Genomic DNA, 22,211 nt, shown 5'->3' on the forward strand with positions numbered 1-22,211 from the left:
ATAGTAATCGATGACACAGTTGAAGTTCTGTCTTCGTGCAGCTGTGAATTCAACTTCTCTATTTCTTTCTTTCTTTCTTTCTTTCTTTCTTTCTCTCTTGAGTTTGTTTCTTATACAGGGTGTAACTTTTTGAAATCGAGTCGTTCGTTTATCTTGAACGATTCAGTGAAAATGTTAATGGGATTGTCTTAATATTGATAATAGAAATATTCTGATTTTTATTTTTGAAATATTTGGATTAAATATGAATAAGAATGTTTATTGATTATTATCTAATTGCATTTTTTCTTATTCATTGTCGTTTTCCATTAACAAATAACAACTATCTAAATGATAATTATTTATATATATATATATAATATTTATTTTTCATGTAATTTCAATATAAACATTCATAGACATATACACGTATGTACGCATATGCATATTACAAAATACTTAATTTATAGATTTTTTAATGCTCACATGTTACTCGCACGTATTCTTCAAAATACCCACATATATAAAACATATATGATTAAATGCCATTAACGCACATAGAAATACATAGACATAGAGATGTACATAAAAGAAAAAAAATACACATACACATATATGTATATATGTATGTATATATATAAATGTATATAGAGTATAGGCTCGCGTATTCGTTCTCGGAGGATGCTATTCATCGGAAGAACCCATGAGAGGGGGTCTGATTGGTGAAGGGAGAAGGACGAGAAGATGGAGGGCTCGAGGGTGAGGCTAAGACAGGAGAAGCGGGACGGGGGCCAATCAGAGAGCCACGGACTTGGAGGATGTCGTTGCCAGGCAACGAAACACACCCCAACACCCGAGGGGAGAAAACCCCTGAGGCAATTCTCCCTCTCTCTCTCTCTCTCTTTCTCTCTCTCTCTCTCTCTCTCTCTCTCTCTCTCTCTCTCTCTCTCTCTCTCTCTCTCTGTCGGTCTCTCTTTAACGTAGCATCGATACAGTCGGTGCCGAAAGTTATCGCACCCTTGAGAGCCGCCCTTTTCGACCCTACTGTGCGGATTTCTCTTCTCTTTTGCGCAAGCGGATGCTCACGGACAATTAAGCCACCACTGATGATGAGTCCAATGAGGGGAGGAAGTTGAAAGTGAGAAGAGAAATAGATAGATAGATAGATGAATAGATGGATAGATAGAGGAATAGGTAGATAGAGAGAGAGAGAGAACTTTCTCTTTATTTCTTTTTTAAAAATATCATTTTTTAATAATACAATATATAATAAATTGAAGGTCAGATTTATTTAATACATTTCCTATGGTCCTAATCATTAGAATAATTTCAACAAGTATGTAAAGTATAATAATCGAGTCCGATGTGAGGCTAGGAAGAAAAATTCTACTTTGAAAGAATCTTTTCTTATTATTTTTTATTTTGTTAAATAAGATTCATACGAATATACTCCGCAATTATATATTCTCCCTTTATATATATATATATCCCTCTTTCCTTCTTTCTCTCTCTCTCTCTCTCTCTCTTTCTCTCTCGACTTATTTACGATATAGATCCACGCAAGCGTCTGAATAGAAATATTATGATCTCTCGATCACATCATGATCCGCCGGGCAAATAGAATTCTCCTTTCGGTACCTTTTTCAAATCCCTTTTAAAACTCAGCTCGTTTATCGAAAGCCGATTATATACACATACACACATATACACGCATACATACATACATACATACATACATATCAAGCCAATTGGAGGATAGCAATTGTCATTGAACGATCACTCCCATTTTTCTGACTCCTTAAATCGTAGGAAAAGGATTAAGATGCTTCATCCTTTGAATTCTTCTTTTTTTATCTCTCCTTTTCAATCCTTTCTTCTCAAGTAGACCTTTAGACCTTATATATAGTTTGTATATATATCTATATATATATATATATTTTTTTTTTCTCTCTCTCTCTTTCTTTTTTCACCAATGAGAGGATTAAATCGTTCTATTGATCTTTCTCAATAGATCCCTCGATCCTTTCACGTGCCAACAGGAACAGCCACTGTTTTGACATTCGTCTCTCTTTCTTCCTTCCTTCCTTCCTTCCTTCCTTCTTTCCTTCCATCCTTTCGTTAAGCTATTTAATCCTTTCAATTTTTTTCTTTCTTTCTTTCTTTCTTTTTTTTTGTTCTTTTTCATCTCCCTCTTTCTATATATATGTGTATATAAAAAAAAAGCTAACGAACAAATCCCTTTTAAAATCCTTTTAAAAATATTCATGAGCTTTTTAATTCTTTCTATTAATCCATTTACTTATTAATTAATTGATTAATTAATTGATGAATTAATTTTTCAGAATCTATGGACAATCTTGATGGTCAAAAAAGTGAATATCACGATGAAGAAAACGATGGTACTTGATATAAAATTTATTTTAAATACAAAATACAAGGTCTGAAGTTCTTACGCGATTTTAAAAATAAATTACTCCTTTTCGAGAACGTTTTAGGCTTGCGATTAAGTTTATCTTTCATTGTTTTATAGTTTGAAAAAAAAAAGAAAAAGAAAAGGAAACACGAAAATGTGTCTAAAAAGTCTCGAGAAAGATTAATCAATTTTTTAATATCATCTAAGTACTTTGAGATTTAGATACCTAGAAATTTTTGACTCAGCCTGTATATTAAAATTTGTTAATATCGTTGTTATTATTGTCATTTTTATTAGATTGTATTGTGATCGAACCGACGAGTTCGCATGCTTCTTCCGATGGATCGAAGAAACCTTCATCTGAAGATATAATTTATTTGGATGATTTAAGCAACGATAATAAAGAGTACAAATTTTTATATATATATATATATATATATATATATATATATATATATATATATATATATATATATTACATACATTTTATGTACGCCATTATAATCTTAATTGATTTATTTATTTGTTTATTTAAGGGATACACGTTCGAAAGTACCGAAAATTTATTATGGAACTCGCACCCATAGACAACTCAAACAAGTCATAAAGGAACTTGGTCGTACCAGTTACAGACACAAGAAGTAAGATATATAATTATTTTATTTTTCTTTATATTCCCTACGAATTTCTTATAAATTCTCCATTTTAGGATGACTATACTGAGCAGTCGAGAACATACTTGCATTCAAGATACTACAACTAACAAATCAGAATTCTGTTACAATCTACTCGATCCTGAAAAGGTCTTACAATTAAAATTAATAAATATCACGTAATTAATGAATTAATTGACTTTATTGATCGATCTACATACGTCATTTATTTTGTTTTATTTTTCTTTTTTTTTTTTTTTAGGAATTAGGATGTCTTTATTACAACGAGAAAAATAAAAAGGATCTATCGACGTTCTCTCAATTGGAAAGTAATGGAATCACTATGCCATACGATATCGAAGATCTCGTCGAAGTTGGGAGAAAAAATCATGTTTGTCCATACTTCGCTGCTAAAAGTTTAGCCGAGGAAGCTGAGATAATATTCTGTCCTTACAATTACATAATCGATCCTGACATCCGTGAAAGCGTAACTATCATCGATTTTTAACTTTTTCAATTGATAGTTCGGGCCTATTGATGGAATAAAAAAAAGAACATATACGTCAAATACTTCATTGCGAAAGAATGAACAGTGTTTTTATTAGAATATCACTCAATGCGATTAAAATCAATCTTTTATTTTTTTGAAGTTTACGTCTCTCCCTCGAACCGAATACACAAGTTAGAATTTTTTAAATGATATTTATTTCTCTTTTTATGAGTTTCAAAAAATTGATTTATTCGTTCGTTTTTCAATCAATGCCATGAATTACGCAAGAGAAAAATTAACGTTCGTAAAATCGTAGCTTATAATTCATTATTCCTTTATTAATAAGAAATGATTTATTTCACAGATGCAAATTAATTTGAAAAACGAGATAATCGTATTGGATGAGGCTCATAATATCGAAGACATCTGTCGCAATGTCGCCGGTGCCGATTTTAGAGAAGACGAATTACGCTCGATCCTTGCAGACTGCGGAACATTAAAATCAATGGAATTCATTGAAGAACGCGATGCCTACTCGATCATAAATTCTTATATCGAGGGTCTCATCGATTTTATTAACAGTATTACTCTAAATCCAACGGTATGTATATTATATATTTATACATACATATAAATTTTATTTCATTTTATATAATCCATATATCTCATTAATTAAAAAAGAGAAAAAAAAATGATTTCAAAGGGTCACCCATCCAAGAATTAAACGTGGACATTATTACTTAACTTTCTTTCAGAGGTCACCCATCCATCCAAAGTTCATTCTCAAATTTGACTTAACTTTTTTCACTCGTCCTAAAAAATAAAATCCATTTAATTAATTTTATATTTGTAAGCTATTGTATTTGTTTTAGGATAAAGATGATGAAATGAATGGACCTTATTGGACGGGCAGCGAATTGTTGGAATTATTTAACATGCACAATATTGGTACTTCAAAATGCGTACTAATAATGAGTGCCGCACAAATAGCAATATCTGAATTTAATAACACAAGGGAAAACCTTCGTGTTATGAAACATGATAAATCGAATAAGAATAAAAAAACTATTTCACGAAGTACTAAAATCGTTCTTCAACGTTTGATATTCGCTTTAAAAAAAATAGCTTCCGAAGAATATGCGAATGATTATCGAGCTTACGTAAGCGAATCGTTCGTTTCTGATATATGGTACAAAGTATGTAAATATTTTTTGCTTCTTTTTTATTATTATTAATATATAATTTATAAAGAAAAAAATTAATTTAAAAATATATTTAACATTCTTTCAATGTCATATTAATCTTCTTTTTTTTAATTCTTTCATTTCTTATTTCGTCTTTTTTTTTTTTTTTTGTTTTTTCTTCAATCTTTTTCTTTTTCTTCTTTTAGGTTCCAGACGATACTTGGTCGTCACAAAGGCCTGGAAAACGTTTGAGAAGTCTCAAATTGATTTGCATGAATCCTGCTGTAATCTTTGCTCCTTTGGCACGTGAAGCAAGATCGATCATTTTGGCATCGGGTACCTTGACTCCTACAACTTCTTTCCAAAGCGAACTTGGCACGAAATTTGCTTATATACTTACTGCCAATCATGTGATCGATAGCGATCAGGTCTATATCACATGTGTACCGAAAGGACCGACTGGCGTGTCTCTAAAAGCTAATTATCAAAATGTTAATAGTTGGAATTTTCAGGTAATCCTTTCTTTTTTTTTTCAATAATATAAATCTTGCCTGAAATGAAATAAAAAATTATTATAGTAAATTATTTGTTATTAAATAAAAAAGGAATGTTTCTCGTAAATTTTATTATATTATACTTTTGTATAAATTATATATTTTCAATTGTTATAAAGAATAGGTAAAAAATTATTTCAAAAATTTACTTTTTGCTAATCACTATATATTCTATTATTGTATTATAATTTTTTTTATTTATTTAATCATCATGTTTCTGTGAAAATATTCACAAAAATTTCTTCAATCAAACGTTCCTTTATATTTAATAAAAATAAGAACAAATTTTCAAGATAATTAATCTACTCGTACATTGTTATTTTTATAATATAATTATAACTTTATTTAATAATATATTTAAAGGACGAGCTTGGAAGGTTGCTAGTAAAAGTTTGTCAATCAGTACCACATGGAGTACTCTGTTTCTTCTCCTCATATTATATGATGAATAATCAAATAAAAAGATGGAAGAACAATAATTTGTGGCATAATATAGAAAGATACAAACGAATCTTTATAGAGCCACGTAACAATAATGATCTAGAACAAGTGATGAGAGAATATCGCGAGGTTATTGAAGAAACATCCGAAATAGATTCTAATAATATTGAAACGTTGTCCGGTGCAATTTTATTCGCAGTTTTTCGAGGTAAAGTTGCTGAAGGTATCGACTTTAGTGATAACGAGGCACGTTGTGTAATAACAGTAAGCATCCAATGATTAAACAAATATAATAACATTATTATTTACAAAAAAATATTTAGTATCGATTCAATCGTTGATTACAAAAGCGATTTAAATAATATGAGATATTAAAAAATATTTTAATCTCTTTTTTTTTGTTTTCGTCAATTTATAGAAAAATAATTATTGAATAATTCAAACAGTATCTTAAAACCGATAAATATATCATTTAAATCGCTTTCATAATCTTTACATTTCAATTCGATTATTTATTCTATTATCAATTATGTTTCTTAGGTTGGCATACCGTATCCTGTAAAAAAAGATCCAGAAATTGAAATGAAATGGGCATACAATGATAAAAATACTTCTAAGGGATTAGTCAAGGGCTCTGATTGGTATACCATACAAGCGTTTAAAGCTTTGAACCAAGCTTTAGGTCGATGTATCAGACATAGGAATGATTGGGGTGCTGTTTTGTTAGTAGACGAAAGGTTTGTTGTTGTTGTTGTTGTTGTTATTGTTATTGTTATTGTTTTTGTTCTTAATAAAATTTGTTTAAAGAATTTTATTTATAAGAGTTTTTATAGATTTCAGTCTTCTGCTAATATTAATAATTTACCCAAGTGGATCAGGATGAGGGTGAGTTTTAACAAAGGTCTCAGTTGTTATTTAAATAGAACAAATTTGTTTGATTATAATTATTTTCTTCTTTTTCTTTTCTTTTTTTTTTCTATAGTGGAGGAACACTTCAGGTAATAATCTTATTAAGGAACTAGAAAGTTTTGTGATGACAAAAAAGATTCAAAAACAAAAGGAAGATACATAATAAGATTGTTTGTTTGTCTTTTTTTCTTTTTTTTTTTCTTTTTTTTCTTTTTTTTTCTTTTTTTTTATAAACTTAAGACTTATTGTTACTTATTGATACTGATTTACCATATAAAGTATTTTTATACCAGATAGTTTAATTTTTTACAAGTAGATTTTTTCGTTTGTATGTATTATGTTTCAACAATATTTTTAAGAATTTTTTGTCAAGCTTCATTTTCATAAATGTGTTTAATTAAAAGAGAATTGTTCGTTTTTACATATTTTAACAATATTTTTAAAAGACTTTTTTTTTTTTAAGCATCATTTGTATCCCTTTTTTCGATCAATCTCAATTGTTTCTTTTTCATTCTCTTTAGTTTGGCAGTATTTTTAATCTGTATAGGAGAATAATCAAAGTAAATAATTAAGACAACGTTATTATTTAATTGATTAATTGAAATAAAAAAGAGAAAAAAAAAAGGGAGAAAGAAGTAATTTTTGTACTCACAACTTGTACAACTTCGCCCTTTTTTCTATTTTCTTCTGCTCTCTTCAAATTTTCTATTCTCCTTTGCTTCTTTGCTTCCTTCTCCGCCTGTTTTTGTTCCTTAATTGTTCTTGACATTTCCTTAGCACGTTGCAAATTTTCTTTCAACTTCTGTTTCTTTTCAAGAGATAACCGTATACCTCTGCTCTTGACTATAGATGAAAATCTAGAATAAACATAATTGAATATAATTACAGAAGATTAACAGAAACGTGATTTTACATACCTCTTTCTAGGTTCTTTCCATATTCTACCGGATTTTGGTTTTCCTTTTGGAATGTCTTGTTTAAAAGACATCTGATTTGTTTTCTCTACATTAATTTCATTTATATGTGACATGTCATCGTCAGACGAATTTTCCTCAAGGATATCTTCCATTCTAGTTACCTTCTCTTCCATTTTATTTTTATTACGATAAATAAAAGTGGACTGCAAAAATCACGGTTTCTTTCACGTGTAAACAATATTTTTTTTAGGTTAGAAAGTGCCCACATGGGCACCAATAAAAAAAATATACCGCTAGTGACATCTATAGAAAAAATGACCAACTAAAATTGATAGATAATACGTGACATATGATAAATAATCTACATTACCATTGAATCACAGTTAGTTCGCAATACTGTACAAAAATACAGGGCTGAGTCGGTAAATGATAACTTATATTTAACATTGTTATAATTCAGTAAAATAATAATGCAATTTTATAACAGTGTTATAAAGATAATTTAATAAATTGGAATAGTTTAAATAGTTTCGATAATTGTAATATACTCCATGCAATATATTAAAATTATTTAGACAATATGTATACAAAAGATATGTAAAATACGTCATGATAAATGCCATATTTAATATTTCATATGAAGTTAAATATTTCATATATTAAGTAATTTAATATAATTACATTGGTACAAAGAGAAACATGGTCAATAGGATATAATAGAAATACTATAGGTCGTTATAACAAATTATCGACCGATATCATTTACCAACACAATACAATAGTAAACGTCGATATTACAGATTTTCTTTACAATTGAGACAAGGTAATAAATTCGTTTTTCACAAGTTACATATTATAAAATAAATCATTAATAAAATTAACAAATACATTCTATTCGAAATTAACACACTCTGCATTTTATAATATCTTAAAAATATATAATCTTTGATATTATCTATATACTACAATATAATTATCACTATAAATTAATATAAAATATTTATAAGAGATTACATATGTTTAATATTTTATTACTAATAATTACTAATTAATTCTTACCTCTTTCGTAATATATATATATATATAAAAGATACTATTGATAATATCGTTGGAATAATAATATATCGAAAAAATTTCATGCAATACGAATTATTTGCAATATAACAAAAAAAGAAACCAAAACTTGTATCCACATTTGTATACACGTATAAGTGTAAAATAGATATGTATTAATATTATTATAGAGTCTCTGGTCTTCAATCGAATTCGAAATAAATCCAGAAGTGTGTATATATATATGTATATATACATACATATATATATATATACATACATACATACGTATACATTTATATAAGCCGCATCGATCACACCTCATAAAATTCCGTAAAGCAAAAAGGACAAGTGATATGAATAAAAGTAATCATCGCGAGTTTCCCGTCGTGGTTATTAATTCTAGCGATCTATCATCTTTCTTCTTTCTTTTTTTTTTAACCACCACCCGGGTTGTCCTTTCGCTGTTTCCGAATTCATATATTCATATTCAATGGCATTAATGGCACGTATTTTTCACTTGGTCGGAACTTGTACTGTGAGCATAATCTATTTGACACCGCTTCGGCATAACCATTCCTGTAAAAAAAAAAAGAGAAAGATCATTATAAATAATTATAATAATTTATCAATAATATTGATCAAAGCAACACACAAATCATTTTTATGAGAGAACACAATAAATGTTAGTATAAAAGAAAAACAATGTTTAACATTAATATTTTTAGTATCATCATCACCACCATCACCATCACCACCATCACCACCACTTTCTTTGTTATGAATGAATTAATAAGCATAGTAATTGAATTAATAAAAAATAAAAAATAGAAAACGTTTCATTGTACTTCAATTAATCTCTCTCTTCAACGATCTTGAAAATAATTCATTACATTCTTGTGGACACGTTTTAATCTATCAAGCACTTCCTCGACGAACTTTGAAAATGGTGTCTGATATAAAAACTTGTTACTTTTTCCAATTTCTTTACGCTTGTCAAAATCGAGTGGCTCGTAACTCGGTGATTGTTTCCAATATGGAATACACTTTTCGGAGGATCTATATTCATTGATGTGAAAAAAAATTAACTATCTAATCTTATCCTCATTAATAATAGATGATATGATCAAAAGTTCTTAAGTGATTTAAAAAAATCAATTACCCTCTAATTATTTCTTTTTTTTTTTTTTATAAATTGTAAAACTACAAACGCCTAATTACAAGTGTAGAAAGACTCGAGGAAGATTAATTAATTTTTGAAAACACTTAGGAACTGTTTAAAATTAATTGGAGAAGAAAAGAAAAGGAAAAAAAAAAAAACAAATCCGACAGATATTAAGAATAAAAATAATTTCATATACCTTTGCCATTCTGAGCACGGTCGTCTCTCTTTGAAACAAGTTACTTGTATAACATTGAAAAAAAGAGCACCGATAGTGTTGGCAACCTCAGTATTAAGATTTTGCAAACATCTTCGAAATTTGGCGTCACAGTCGCAATGCGAACGTGTGAAAGGTGAATTATTACATATACCATGTATACATTGTTGAGATGATATCGCTATTGGACAATGATCGTGTTCTCTACAACATGCATCTTCTGCCGCATGATGACCTAAATCGTTATAAGAAGCTGCCACGTTTCCCGGGCCGCACCATTTTGTTCCAGGATATATCAATCCACCTCCTGGTGTTCGATTCTATTTATCAAAAAATATATTACGGATTAATTTTCATTATTAATATTTTATATTTAAAATAAATAATATAAATTAAGCGATGAATTTTTAATGTAAAGAAAAATAAATAAATAAATTTAAATCAGATGAATTTTAATACGAAACGAATTAAGGAAATTTTTAATAAATAAATTGAATCGACCTTTCTCTTTTCCTCTTCGTTTTTTTTTTTTTTTTTTTTTTTTTTTTTTTTTTTTTTTTTTTTTTTTTTTTTTAAATAAGATCTTATTCTCGACAATTTGGCACTAAAAAATATAGCGTTATAACAAATAAAAATAAAAATAAAAGAAAAGAAAAGAAGAAGTAATAGCGAGTAGATTTATGGAAGAACGATGATAATATTTTTTTATGATCTAACATTCGATATCGTTTTACACGATGTAACAATAAAATTTGAAGTTTAAGTGAACGATATTTGTTATTCTTTTATCTTCTTTTAATTACGTTTTCTTTCGAAGCCAAACAAGTCTCTTCGAGATCGGCAACAAGATTGCTCGGCATTTGTCGAACTTTCTTCGGATCTGCGCCAAATATCATTTTCTGTATCACACCACGATCATTGTAAAGAGAACATATTGGTTCGCCGGCATTTAATTCTACCATTCTGGACATTGTTGTATCAGCAACAAGCACGCTTGCCATTGTCTTCTGGATCCATAGGATCGACAAAATGCAAAATAAAGCAGTCAGCATCTGCAAGACAAAGTTTTCACGTGTTAGCATTAAATAATTAATTTTTACAATATTTAAGTTTGTTATACAAATTACGAATAGACTAGAAATTTTTTTCTACGAAATTTTATATAAAAAATTATATGTAAAATTTTTATGAATAATTTTATACAACAAGAAACGACGACAACGAAATGTATATACGAAATTTAGACATATAGTTTATATTTAAAAATATATTTAACAAATCTTAATAATAAAAAATGAAACCAATAATATATATATATGTATGTATGTATGTATGTGAGTGTGTATGTGTGTATATAGAAAAAATCATGAAAAATGATATAATGATAAAAATTCTCAGAAAATAACGTAAAAGAATATTTCATTTTATATATTCGATGATGGTAATTGCAGATTTGCGAGGGTCGGGCTCAAACAGATTGTTCAGCACGTATCCCGGTCACTTTAACGAGTCATTTGAGGGGTAGATCGATTAAATGTCGACTAGCCTGATATTAACCACTATTATTTATTTTTCTTCTTTCCGACCGGGTCAAATTCATCGTCCTCAATAACGATACTTTTATCCGCAAGATCCATTTATACGATCTTCTAATGTCCTACCATTTTTTCACGATTTTTCTTCATATATTATTTGTCATAAAAAAAAATCAACGAAACTATTTGCCCATAGATTTTTTTTTTTTTTTTATAACTATACTTAAACAGAACTATACGGAACATTTTTTAAAAATCTTCTTTTATCTTTCTTTTCCTCTTTTCTTTTTTATGTGTAATAAAAATTCAATGTAAAAATATCAAAAAAAAAAAAAAAGAAAAAAGAATATTCAAGGATTTCTGTTAATGTATTATACTGTAATTTTTAAGTTAGATAAAAACTAATATTTAATTATATCTATAGATAATACTTTGAAAAATTCTTCCTTTCGTGAATTTTCATTACTAGCGTTAATCTAAAAAATATTAAAGTAAGATCAAAACAAAGAAGTAGACGACACGGAAGACGACAAAAGACTATATTACGAACGTAGAATCGTGAAATCGATATTGTCTATGTGTTTTACAAGGACACATAATAAAAATCACTTAGCCTTCGTAGATAACAAGAGAAAGAGAGTTTCTTTACCTCTGAAGTCCGTGAATGATTACTTAAAATTCGATTTGTATTGTTTCCTTAAAAAAAAAAGAAACAGAAAAAAAAAGAGGAAAAAAGATACGTGAAAAGAAAATAATTATAAAATTCATTCTCAAGGTTTACAAATAATATTCTCTCTCTCTCTCTCTCTCTCTCTTTCTTTTTTTTTATTACATACAATAATAAAAAAAAAAATAATAGAAAGAAAAGAAATGATTATGAAAGAGTTTCAAGTAAATTGCCTTTAAATGTAGGTCAAGATCGAGCAAGGATTCGACATTGAACGTTCGACTTCGATTTCATCTTATAATACGTATATAGACCGTTTATGCTTCTTTTATTTTTGTTTACTTTTAAAATAAAAAATTATAATAACAATATGTTATCAATTACGATGATGAAATATAGAAATGAATTAATATGAAATTAATAAAAATCTAAACACGTAAGAAATTGATTGAAATTTTCTTTTGTTTTATTAATTAATTAATTAATTAATTTATTTATTTATTTTATAGCTACTTAGATCATTATGAAAATTAAGTGAACAAATAAGATCGTAAAAATCATAACAAAAATAAGATTGCGTGAAACTTGATAAACCAATGAATTTTACTATTGAAAATTATGTTAAAGAGATTTAAAATCAATTAAAAAGCATAACTTTCGACGATTCTTCCAACGAAGGTCACAGACATTCTAATGCAATAACGATGACTATGTTTGTGTTCTCCGAGGATGATTGCAGTAAAGAAGAATTTAACTATAGAGAACAAAAAAACTAAGAAAAGAAAAAAATAAAGGATATTCAATATTGATCGATAATGATGCATGAAAAAGATTATCTACTCTATGATCAATTGATATTTATCGACAATATAAATATTATATAAAAAATATTGAAGTACCTTTTTTCTAAAAAAAAGAGAGAGAGAAAGAGAAAGAGAAAATAGATGTGTGAATAATTTTTACGTAATAAAAACGTAATATATGATTGAGAAATAAAAAAAAAAATATCTACATAATACAATTTAAAAATCATTCGTCATACTGTCGAAACCTTTTTAATAATTTAAAATATTAAATATATTCATAATATAATTTTCAATATTGTTTTTTTTTGTTGCAAATCTTGTAGATCCCCTAAAATATTTTTACTTTTATGAATTTTTGTTGTTTTCTAACAATAATATTTAATCGAAAAAATAATATGATTATTTATAGTCGAATTTAAAATATTGAAATAGTTCGGAGGGGTCTCTTGATATAGAAATTACTCTCGATATTGACCCTGTTAAACGAGACAACGATTGAATCGTCCTAATTCGAGAGACTGATCCTGAAATCACTATATTGAAACGAGAGCATCGTTGATATTGTATTAACTATTACGAGAAATGTGGGTCATACAATCAACTCTTATTGACGAACTTGTGCCTTGAACCTGGACGAACCTAATCGATTATTACGAGAATAACAATACTGATCGATAATAATCGATTACGATAAATCAATGATGGTCGATAATAATCGATGATAATCGATGATTGTAAAACAATAATTTAAAAAATAAAACATATATATATATATATATATATATATATATATATATATATATATATATGTATATATTTACATACGAATATTATTGTGAAATATTATCGTGAAATGCAAATTAATTTTATAAAACATGTGTATATAAAAATGTTAAACATGTTGATTTAAATAATTCTTCATTCTTAAAACAAGAAACCTAGTAAAATGATACGCAAATCGATAGATGAAGGCTAGTCTTTTACTTTTTGCAGGAGGTCACTGAAAACACGTGTAAATTGAACTCGAATCGATAATACGATATGAAATGTTAACTTTCTTCTCTAAGGTTTCACAAATTAACTTTATGTCATCGATTGACATCTAACTCGATAAAAGAATGTACAAACATTTCAATGACAGCGCACTATAACACTTAAAAAAAACAAAACAAATAAAAATAAAAATAAGATTAAAACCAAGATTTGAGAGATCGTGAAACAAAAATATTGATAGAGAAAGAAAAATTGCTGATATGGGAATAATTAAAAATGAAGATAAGTGTCAATTAATCACGCTGAAATAATTAAAAATAAAATAAAAACGTACACGAATAAAGTCGTAATAATAATAAAAAGAAAAGTTAATAAAATTGTGAGCAATTCGAAGAAACAAGAAATTTTGCAAATATCAATCCTCTAATTATCTCAATTATCTTCAACCTGTCCTTTCAACTGATTCAACTAATTTTACATTAATTTATTAACATTAATATTTTATTCGCCCAATTGATTCCCTTTTCCTCTCTCTTTTTCTCTCTCTCCAACTCTTTAAATTAAATTTTAATAACATAAATATATTTGTTTTTATAAATTACGTATTATTAAATTTTGACATGTAATTGATTGTACGAATAAGATTTATTATTTTGTTTTAATTTTTATTTAAATATAATCGATCTTACCTCTTAAAAATCGAGATGACAGTAGCTTATTAATTGATTTAGAAGAGAGAAAGAGAGAGAAAACGTCGACTCAAGAAAATCGCAGGTATCAAACTGTCAGAAGGTTCGGAAAAGGAGCTGGGAAATACAATATACGTAGGTGGATAGAAACTGACCTGCGCAACCCTTAAAAGCACTAGGGTAATGGTGCAGTGCGCAACGATCAGTCTAACAGTCGTACGTACATTGTACATCTTGTCTCTCATTTAATTTCCTAATTTATCATCAATAATTAATCATCACCAATAATAATAGAATAATAATAATAATAATAATAATAATAATAATAATAATAATAATAATAATAATAAAAATAATAAACATTCTCATTCCATATAAAATCATCAAAAAAATTTCAAATGAATATTACAAAATAATAAATAAAAAAAAATCTGGTGTTAAGAAAAAAATAATTACAAAATAATATCCAACGTGTTAACATTAATAAAATGAAGAAAAAAAAAAGAATCATTCTAACAAAATTAACATATACTAATTAGTTATACAAAATCAATTTTTTACTGATACTGCGTATAAAATTGAAAGTGTCTGATTAAAAAAATAATTATTAAAAAAGTAGAACAATCGATCGTACTAATAAAATTAATACAACATGATCATTATAAACCATTGACACTGTGTATAAAATAATTCTTGTTGAAATTTTTTCTAGAAAAAAAAAAAGAAAGAAAGAAAAAGAAACAAAACAAATGATCATTAGAATCGAGTCAAGATATGATTAATTTACGTACATTAAAGTTTTCTTGACAACTCTATCAATATCAGGTGAGAAATGTTCGATCTTCCTTTCTTTTTTCTACGACTCACGTTGACTTCAATAATTGTTGTCCACTTCGAAATTTTTTTTCTTCCGTAAGAGCACGAAAAATTTCTGTTAGTCACTCTTCAGCGGTTGCTAACGGACTGATCCGTACGTTCGAACGTCAGGATACTAATATTCGTGAACAGCACATATCGCACGTATTAGGGGAGTTTAATCACGTGACGAATGTTTATAAGTATCTATAACATTGCAAATAGGCGTGATTTGACATTTAAAGTCAATGTAATCGACTGATAAAGATTATATATCATTTTTTTTGTAAACAAATTATTTTCTAACTCTTATGAAACAGGAAGAGAGAGAGAGAGAGAAAGAGGGAGAGTGAGAGAGAAAGAATGAGAGAGAGAGAGAGAGAGAAAGAGAGAGAAAGATCTTTTACTTATCTTGACAAGATATTTTTCTTATCATTTTTTTGTTCATTAACTAACGTGAACATTTTGTTGCTGCTTGATCAACGTGACATCGTAGATACTAATTCTTCATTAACTTATTTTACAAATCGGATTAAAAAAATTTCATTGAAATCTCTGATATTAAATCGATTACTTGGACACATACATATATATAAATGACATGATAAAAATATTTTGTGTTTAAAGTATTATTATTTCTGTTATATACCCTACGAGAAGATACATATCAATGTCGATATTTCTAATCTACTTAATCTGAAACGCGTATATTTTCCTACAAAATTGAAATTATAAGCTCGCATCAATCTTGATAAGTGTTTTCTTCTTTTGTCTTATTTCTTTTATATCGATATATAAAAAGCATAAAAAAACAAAAAAAAAAACAAAAAAAAAAGAATAGAAATTTACTAATATCATTTCTTTTCTTTCTTTTTTTTTTTTTTTTAACTTAATAATCATTTCTAACATTTTTATGGAATCCATTCAACTTCGTTAGTCTCGTATTTGCCAGAATCTCTCATCACTGGTATAACTCTATGCGTTTCCTCTGGTTTCGAAGTTGTGCTTTCCTCAGTGCCAGTTATCTTATGATAAACTTTGCTACCAGCATGGGCGACCCATTGTACACCATCCCCAAGTTTCTCGCCAGCTTTACGTACGGCACTGCCAAAACTTTCAGCAGTGAAAGTGTTAGGATCGATGTTTATGTCGAAAGTATCATTATCATGTGGACAACCATTCTGAGAAATGATACTGAGATCATAAGGATCTACTCCATAGCCTGACAATTTTGCTTTTATTCTATCGATGATATCCTTGTCAAGATCACGACGTCTTGAAAGTATAGTTGCACTTTGTCGATGGGCAAAAGCTAATTTCTGACAAGTGAATATCCCAGCATAATTGTCATAATCTGTAGTAAAGATTATGTGAGATGCTGTACCTGCTACACCTACAAGAAGAAAAAAGAAATTATCTCAATATTTGCCTCTCAATCTTTTTAATTAATCAGATTTATTTATATAATCTAAAATAAAATCTTCCTTTTCTAAATAGCTTAATTTCATTTACTTACTGAGAGGGAAGCGAACTTGCATTCGAGCTGGTGTACTAAGTTCTGGTACACTCAATTCACCGGTATAGTGATATTCATGTTTCAGTGGCGTAAGACCTGTACAGAGAGAGATCACACAATTACGGATAATTCATCCCACTTGAAAAACATTTATCCTATTGACATGCTTTTATCAGACTAGCTAGGGTCCATGTATTATTCTTATTTCTTAATCTATAGAGACTTTTCCAATAATGTTAAACATAACTGTTCATATTATATACATATGTATATATGTATGTATGTATGTATATATGGTTACAATGAATATAATAATCTAAATTGATCGGTTATAAAATCAATAATGTTGAATATAATTATTGATATATATATATGTATATTCTTATAGTAAATATTATTTAAACTCACCTAATACAGGATGATCAGAATCTTGAGTTATCAAGTATTCTCCTGGTTCCTCACCACGAGTATAATTGTAAGTAATACATCTACTTGCTGTAGATGTTTTCTGAATGACATACCAGATTCCTAGAAACTACAATTTCATATGATTAATGTTTCCGATGTGTCACAGTGATATCTTTTAATCATCAGTATCATTACCTTATTCATTTGAAATCCATGCATTGGCTCTACTATGGGACAACTACCCATGTGATAAGTATGAGCTTTAGCAAGTGTCAAACACCCTGCTAGGGCAATGTACAAAACGATCGAACGCATCTTCTGAAAATAAAATGAAATAAAAAAATTAGAAAAAATTAAAATAATATCACCCCTCAAAATGAAAAAGAAAAAAATGATAATAATAAAGTTTCTATTTTTTTAGAAAGTGTTGTTACATTCTTATCAAGTTTCTATTAAAACCGAACATGCGGGTCGAGTAATGGAAAATAGAAGATAATAAACAGAGGATAATAAATAGAGGATCGTTTATCTAAACAAAATTCAATATTGATCGAAATTAGGCAACAACACATAACAAAGCAGTTCTACCGATGATTCGATGATATCCGAGCATGCATGAAACTTGATGATTCACTCGACCTTGGACACGCATCAAGGAGCAAAGACCTCTGATTTACGCTTCTAACTATAAATCTTTTTTGATAAACGTGAATTTTTTAAAACAGTGAAAAAATAATACGCGATTATGATCGACCTCTCCTCGACCTATTCGATCTTTCCTCTTTTAGTAGAAAAATTAACTATAAAAATATGAAAAATAATCGTAATACTTTATGTTTCTTTGTTCTTCGATTGTCTTAATTAAAAAAAAATAATAATTTGTTAATAACGATTGTATAATACGAGTGTTAAAAAAAACTTCATTGTTTTTACATTATTACACATCTTAACTTAATTGATAAATGTAGATATAAAAATTATAATCAATAAAATAATTAGTTTAATAATATGATATTTAATTAATTATTATTTAAATATCAGTTGAAAAATATAAAAGAAATAATATAAGAGACTCACCGTCTAAACGTCTATCCTTAGTTCTGAACGCAAACTGTAAACAGTAATTCGTGGCTTGACTTTATGTACTGTAGATCTCCCCACTCTCTGATATTCAATTATACGTCATGCATACGTTAAATTAGTAGCATGGAGGAGAGCAAATGATGTGGTTCCTTTCCTATCCCTAGATAAATGAAACCCTGTGAATAATAAAGACAAATTAATAAGGAAAAAAAAAAGAAAAAAAACAAGATTACACGAAATTTTATAAAAGACTATTAGGACAAAATAGTTTTACATTATTATTATTATTGTTGTTGTTATTGTTATTATTACTATTATTTTTATTATTTAATTTCTCTTAATAATTTACCATGTTTTTGTTTATAAATATCCACAATTAATTAATTAATTTCTTCGATTAAATTTGACACTGGACTTCTTCATTCATAATCTGCAAACTCTTACAATTTGTTAAATTAAATATTATTTTTTAATCCAACGTCAATAAACAGAATAAAAATATTTAATTTTATATAAAAATGTACTTAAAACTTTTACTATTTATAACAGGGATCCAAAGATCGTTGTTACATTGTTGTACACGATGACGCATCTTAGTCGACATATAAGTGAAATTAGTATAGAAAGATGGTTCTAAGAACCGATAATACTCCATATGGCTTCCATTCCTTCCTTTAAGTAATATAATACGATTTTGTTGGAAGGTTAAAACGTTGTTAATTCTTTGATAACTGAGTCATAATTAACAGTACCTTCAACCAGAAATACATAGTTCATTCATACTTGAACGATTATTTTGTATGAATGAAAAGCTTTGTGTAAAAAAAATTGTCCTGTATTTGCAAAATAATTTACAAATATTACGTTATTCTAAAGAATATACATATGTAATATTTATCGAGATTTTTTCTTTTCTTTTTTCTTTCTATTCTCAAAAATGGTTATTATTTTATTTACTTAATAAATCGTTAAATTTATCCGCTCGTGTTCACCTCTTCTTTCACACCTTAGATATCAGAATATAGTAAAAAAAAAAAAACAAAACTTAATTAATATAAATTATAGATGAGAGTATTTCATGAATAATATTGTACTAAAAATGTTAAGTATAGTTTTAAAGAAGTTCTTGCTTGTCAATATAGATACAAAATATTATAGTAGTATCATGTAATCATTACATTGAAATTGCCTTGATTTATACTTGTGATATATAGTACACACATTGGAAGATGTAAGTGTACTGAAATACTAAATAATAAATTTCGACAAATTACTTAATATATAATATAATGAACTTTAGTATGTAATGAGCATATAGTCATATCCATCAACTAAAGGAATGTTCGCACTCAAATAACTTAACTCACATCCCTCCACTATGCTAAGATATATTTTTTCATATTGTCGCACGATTAAAATGTCATAAAGAAACACAACGAACGTATCTTTCTTTGTTTTTTTTTTTCTTCTTTTTTTCCTTTCTCATTATGCAGATGGTAACTTTCTAATGTCCAAGTCTTGGAAATAAGGATGTTTTAAAGCTGCCCTTGCTGTTATTCTATGAACTGGATCATAAATAAGCATTGCCTGCAATAGATCAAGTCCATCCGCGTCAAGATTCTTTACTTGGGCTTCTAGATTGTTAGTTACCCAGTTTGGAAATGTTGTTTTATAATCATTTAATTGTGTGACACCAGGCCATATTTCTTCTGTAGGTGTTCTTAAAATACTGTTTAAATATCATTAGAAAATATAAGTTAATAGTTTATCTCAAATCTGATTTAGAAATAGGGATATTTATCTCACCGAAATATTCGAAACAATTGATCGATTTCGCTGTCTCCTTGAAACAATGGCTTCTTCATTGCCATTTCAGCAAAAATACAGCCAACACTCCACATATCGATAGCGCAAGAGTATCTGCTAGCTCCAAGAAGAATTTCAGGTGCTCTGTACCACAAAGTAACAACCTCGTGTGTGTAAACTCTGACTGGAATTCCAAATGCTCTTCCTAATCCAAAATCTGCTACTTTAATGACTCCCTTCGTGCCAATTAATAAATTTTGTGGCTTTAAGTCACGATGTAACACTCTACGTTTGTGACAGAACAGAATTGCTCGTGTTATCTAAAAAAGAGAAGAAATAAACTATACATATATTTGTCTGATCATCATTGTCATTTTACAGCTTGTATGCAAACCTGATATAAATAGGACTTGACTGTTTTAGGTTCAATCATTATACCATTTCCTAAACTGTCCATGTATTTTTTTAAATCCATAGTAAGGTATTCAAATATAAGATACAATCTAGATTCTTCCATGAGCACGTCGACCAAGCTAACGATATTTGGGTGTTTCAACTCCTTGAGGATAGAAATCTCTCTGATTGCAGTCGATGGTACACCTTCGTCATCGCTTTCTAAGCGAATCTTTTTCATGGCTACAATTTCACCAGTCTTTTTGTGTTTTCCTTTATACACAACACCATATGTACCTACAGTATCATAAACGAAAACTCTGTTAAATATTTTTTTTTTACATAAATAATAATAATTGATGAAAAAATAATAAAGTATCAAAAGTTGTTTGTAAATTACTATACGTGTATAATGTACATTAGTAATATAGTAGATATATAGTATAATTAATACACATAATGCACAAACACAAACATATTTATCACGGATGTTTGGAATAACCTTTAACACAAACTAAGTTTATACTTTACACGAGATGAAATATAAAAGTTGGAAATAAGAAAAAATGATCAATTACAAAATGTATGATTATAACTAAGTCTTATTGATAAATTAATTGTGAAGTAAACCAACAAACTTTTTATAATATCGTATAAAATGTAACAAAAATTAAATGCTTTACCTTCACCAATTTTTTCAATCTTAACAAAATTATCCATGATCTTAAAATGAATAAGAATCCAGAATGTCTTAAAGCTCTATTCCTATAATATTTATCCTTAATATAAATCACAATAAGCTAAATAGAAGAGCATAAAAAAACTTATTTCACATGTCCTACAACTTTCTGTGTGTTGTCACGTAACGTTCAAATTCAAACGTCGGTACGCCATATTGTTAAATACATTTCGAAAGTAACTCGGTCTCTTCCGTATTACATCGGACATTGGATTGACCAATCAGAAGAGACGTTGCATTTTTATTATTTTTTATTACCCGCCAAATACTATGCAATTGTTTTTTTCAGTAAAACAAAAAATCCCGTAATATCTATATAAGCATATTACTTTTTTATAAGTATTATAATTAAATTAAAAAAATGAGAGAAATAGTAAAAATCAGATATTTGAACAATTCTAACATAACCACAAAATTGAAAAAATAATCGAGACGTCTTGATGTCTTTCAAGGATTAACAATTTTTATGCAAACACGATATGAAACATTAAATATATATAATATTTTAACAATTTTATATTTTTATTTAAAAAAATTGGATATTTTTGTATGCTACTCCTTTTATATATATATATATATATACATATAAATGGAAATGCAAAACATAATAGAATCTGCTTTATTACATACGCAACATACAGGTTTGATTAATTTATTTAAAAATGCAAACATAATCAATACAATCGCTGATCGCTGCCAATTATCAATATTTGGGATTAATAAAAAAAAAAAAAAAATGTAAAAAAAAG

General features: G+C 27.8%; 5 protein-coding genes across 13 annotated transcripts in view; 1 reads left to right on the forward strand and 4 right to left on the reverse strand.

Annotated features, from left to right (window-relative positions):
- LOC127068401 (Fanconi anemia group J protein homolog) overlaps positions 1 to 6,837 on the forward strand; it is an 89,567-nt gene extending 82,730 nt beyond the window's left edge. For 4 of the 6 annotated variants that reach the window (XM_051004528.1, XM_051004526.1, XM_051004525.1 and 1 more), the window contains exons 5-15: positions 2,322 to 2,378; positions 2,690 to 2,798; positions 2,929 to 3,033; positions 3,102 to 3,195; positions 3,308 to 3,532; positions 3,900 to 4,136; positions 4,408 to 4,731; positions 4,926 to 5,231; positions 5,637 to 5,978; positions 6,255 to 6,599; positions 6,697 to 6,837. In XM_051004528.1, coding sequence (XP_050860485.1) covers positions 2,322 to 2,378; positions 2,690 to 2,798; positions 2,929 to 3,033; positions 3,102 to 3,195; positions 3,308 to 3,532; positions 3,900 to 4,136; positions 4,408 to 4,731; positions 4,926 to 5,231; positions 5,637 to 5,978; positions 6,255 to 6,599; positions 6,697 to 6,786 — 2,234 coding nt within the window. In that variant the 3' untranslated portion in view covers positions 6,787 to 6,837. Of the gene's footprint in view, positions 1 to 2,321; positions 2,379 to 2,689; positions 2,799 to 2,928; positions 3,034 to 3,101; positions 3,196 to 3,307; positions 3,533 to 3,899; positions 4,137 to 4,407; positions 4,732 to 4,925; positions 5,232 to 5,636; positions 5,979 to 6,254; positions 6,600 to 6,696 lie in introns of those variants that run through there. The other 2 variants (XM_051004529.1, XM_051004530.1) reach the window with 2 other exon arrangements.
- Positions 6,623 to 7,996, reverse strand: LOC127068466 (coiled-coil domain-containing protein 86). Its single transcript, XM_051004722.1, has 3 exons — positions 7,541 to 7,996; positions 7,276 to 7,480; positions 6,623 to 7,162 (listed from the first exon to the last, which is right to left on the reverse strand). Exons 1-3 carry the CDS (start codon positions 7,711 to 7,713, stop codon positions 7,082 to 7,084), a joined length of 459 nt encoding a protein of 152 aa, XP_050860679.1. The 5' UTR covers positions 7,714 to 7,996; the 3' UTR covers positions 6,623 to 7,081.
- A 151-nt stretch (positions 7,997 to 8,147) lies between these two features.
- LOC127068453 (phospholipase A2 isozymes PA3A/PA3B/PA5) lies at positions 8,148 to 15,990 on the reverse strand. 4 transcript variants are annotated; one of them, XM_051004695.1, is made up of 5 exons: positions 15,530 to 15,990; positions 10,776 to 11,024; positions 9,955 to 10,292; positions 9,442 to 9,652; positions 8,148 to 9,172 (listed from the first exon to the last, which is right to left on the reverse strand). In XM_051004695.1, exons 2-4 carry the CDS (start codon positions 11,022 to 11,024, stop codon positions 9,460 to 9,462), a joined length of 780 nt encoding a protein of 259 aa, XP_050860652.1. In that variant the 5' UTR covers positions 15,530 to 15,990; the 3' UTR covers positions 8,148 to 9,172; positions 9,442 to 9,459. The 4 variants fall into 4 exon arrangements, with proteins under 4 accessions (XP_050860652.1, XP_050860650.1, XP_050860653.1 ...); XM_051004693.1 differs by having other exon boundaries at positions 15,454 to 15,990; XM_051004696.1 differs by lacking the exon at positions 15,530 to 15,990 and adding an exon at positions 14,663 to 14,919.
- Positions 15,991 to 16,378: 388 nt separating this feature from the next.
- LOC127068449 (apolipoprotein D-like) lies at positions 16,379 to 18,667 on the reverse strand. The gene is made up of 5 exons (XM_051004687.1): positions 18,519 to 18,667; positions 17,637 to 17,759; positions 17,442 to 17,568; positions 17,034 to 17,129; positions 16,379 to 16,910 (listed from the first exon to the last, which is right to left on the reverse strand). The coding sequence occupies exons 2-5, from the start codon at positions 17,754 to 17,756 to the stop codon at positions 16,429 to 16,431; spliced, it is 825 nt and encodes a 274-aa protein (XP_050860644.1). The 5' UTR covers positions 17,757 to 17,759; positions 18,519 to 18,667; the 3' UTR covers positions 16,379 to 16,428.
- Positions 18,668 to 19,015: 348 nt separating this feature from the next.
- LOC127068446 (cyclin-dependent kinase 1) lies at positions 19,016 to 22,092 on the reverse strand. The gene is made up of 4 exons (XM_051004683.1): positions 21,407 to 22,092; positions 20,725 to 21,020; positions 20,331 to 20,650; positions 19,016 to 20,253 (listed from the first exon to the last, which is right to left on the reverse strand). The coding sequence occupies exons 1-4, from the start codon at positions 21,441 to 21,443 to the stop codon at positions 20,010 to 20,012; spliced, it is 897 nt and encodes a 298-aa protein (XP_050860640.1). The 5' UTR covers positions 21,444 to 22,092; the 3' UTR covers positions 19,016 to 20,009.
- Positions 22,093 to 22,211: the final 119 nt, after the last annotated feature.

This window comes from Vespula vulgaris, chromosome 13 (genome assembly GCF_905475345.1).
Source record: "Vespula vulgaris chromosome 13, iyVesVulg1.1, whole genome shotgun sequence".
In the NCBI taxonomy this organism is placed as follows: Eukaryota; Metazoa; Arthropoda; class Insecta; order Hymenoptera; family Vespidae; genus Vespula; species Vespula vulgaris.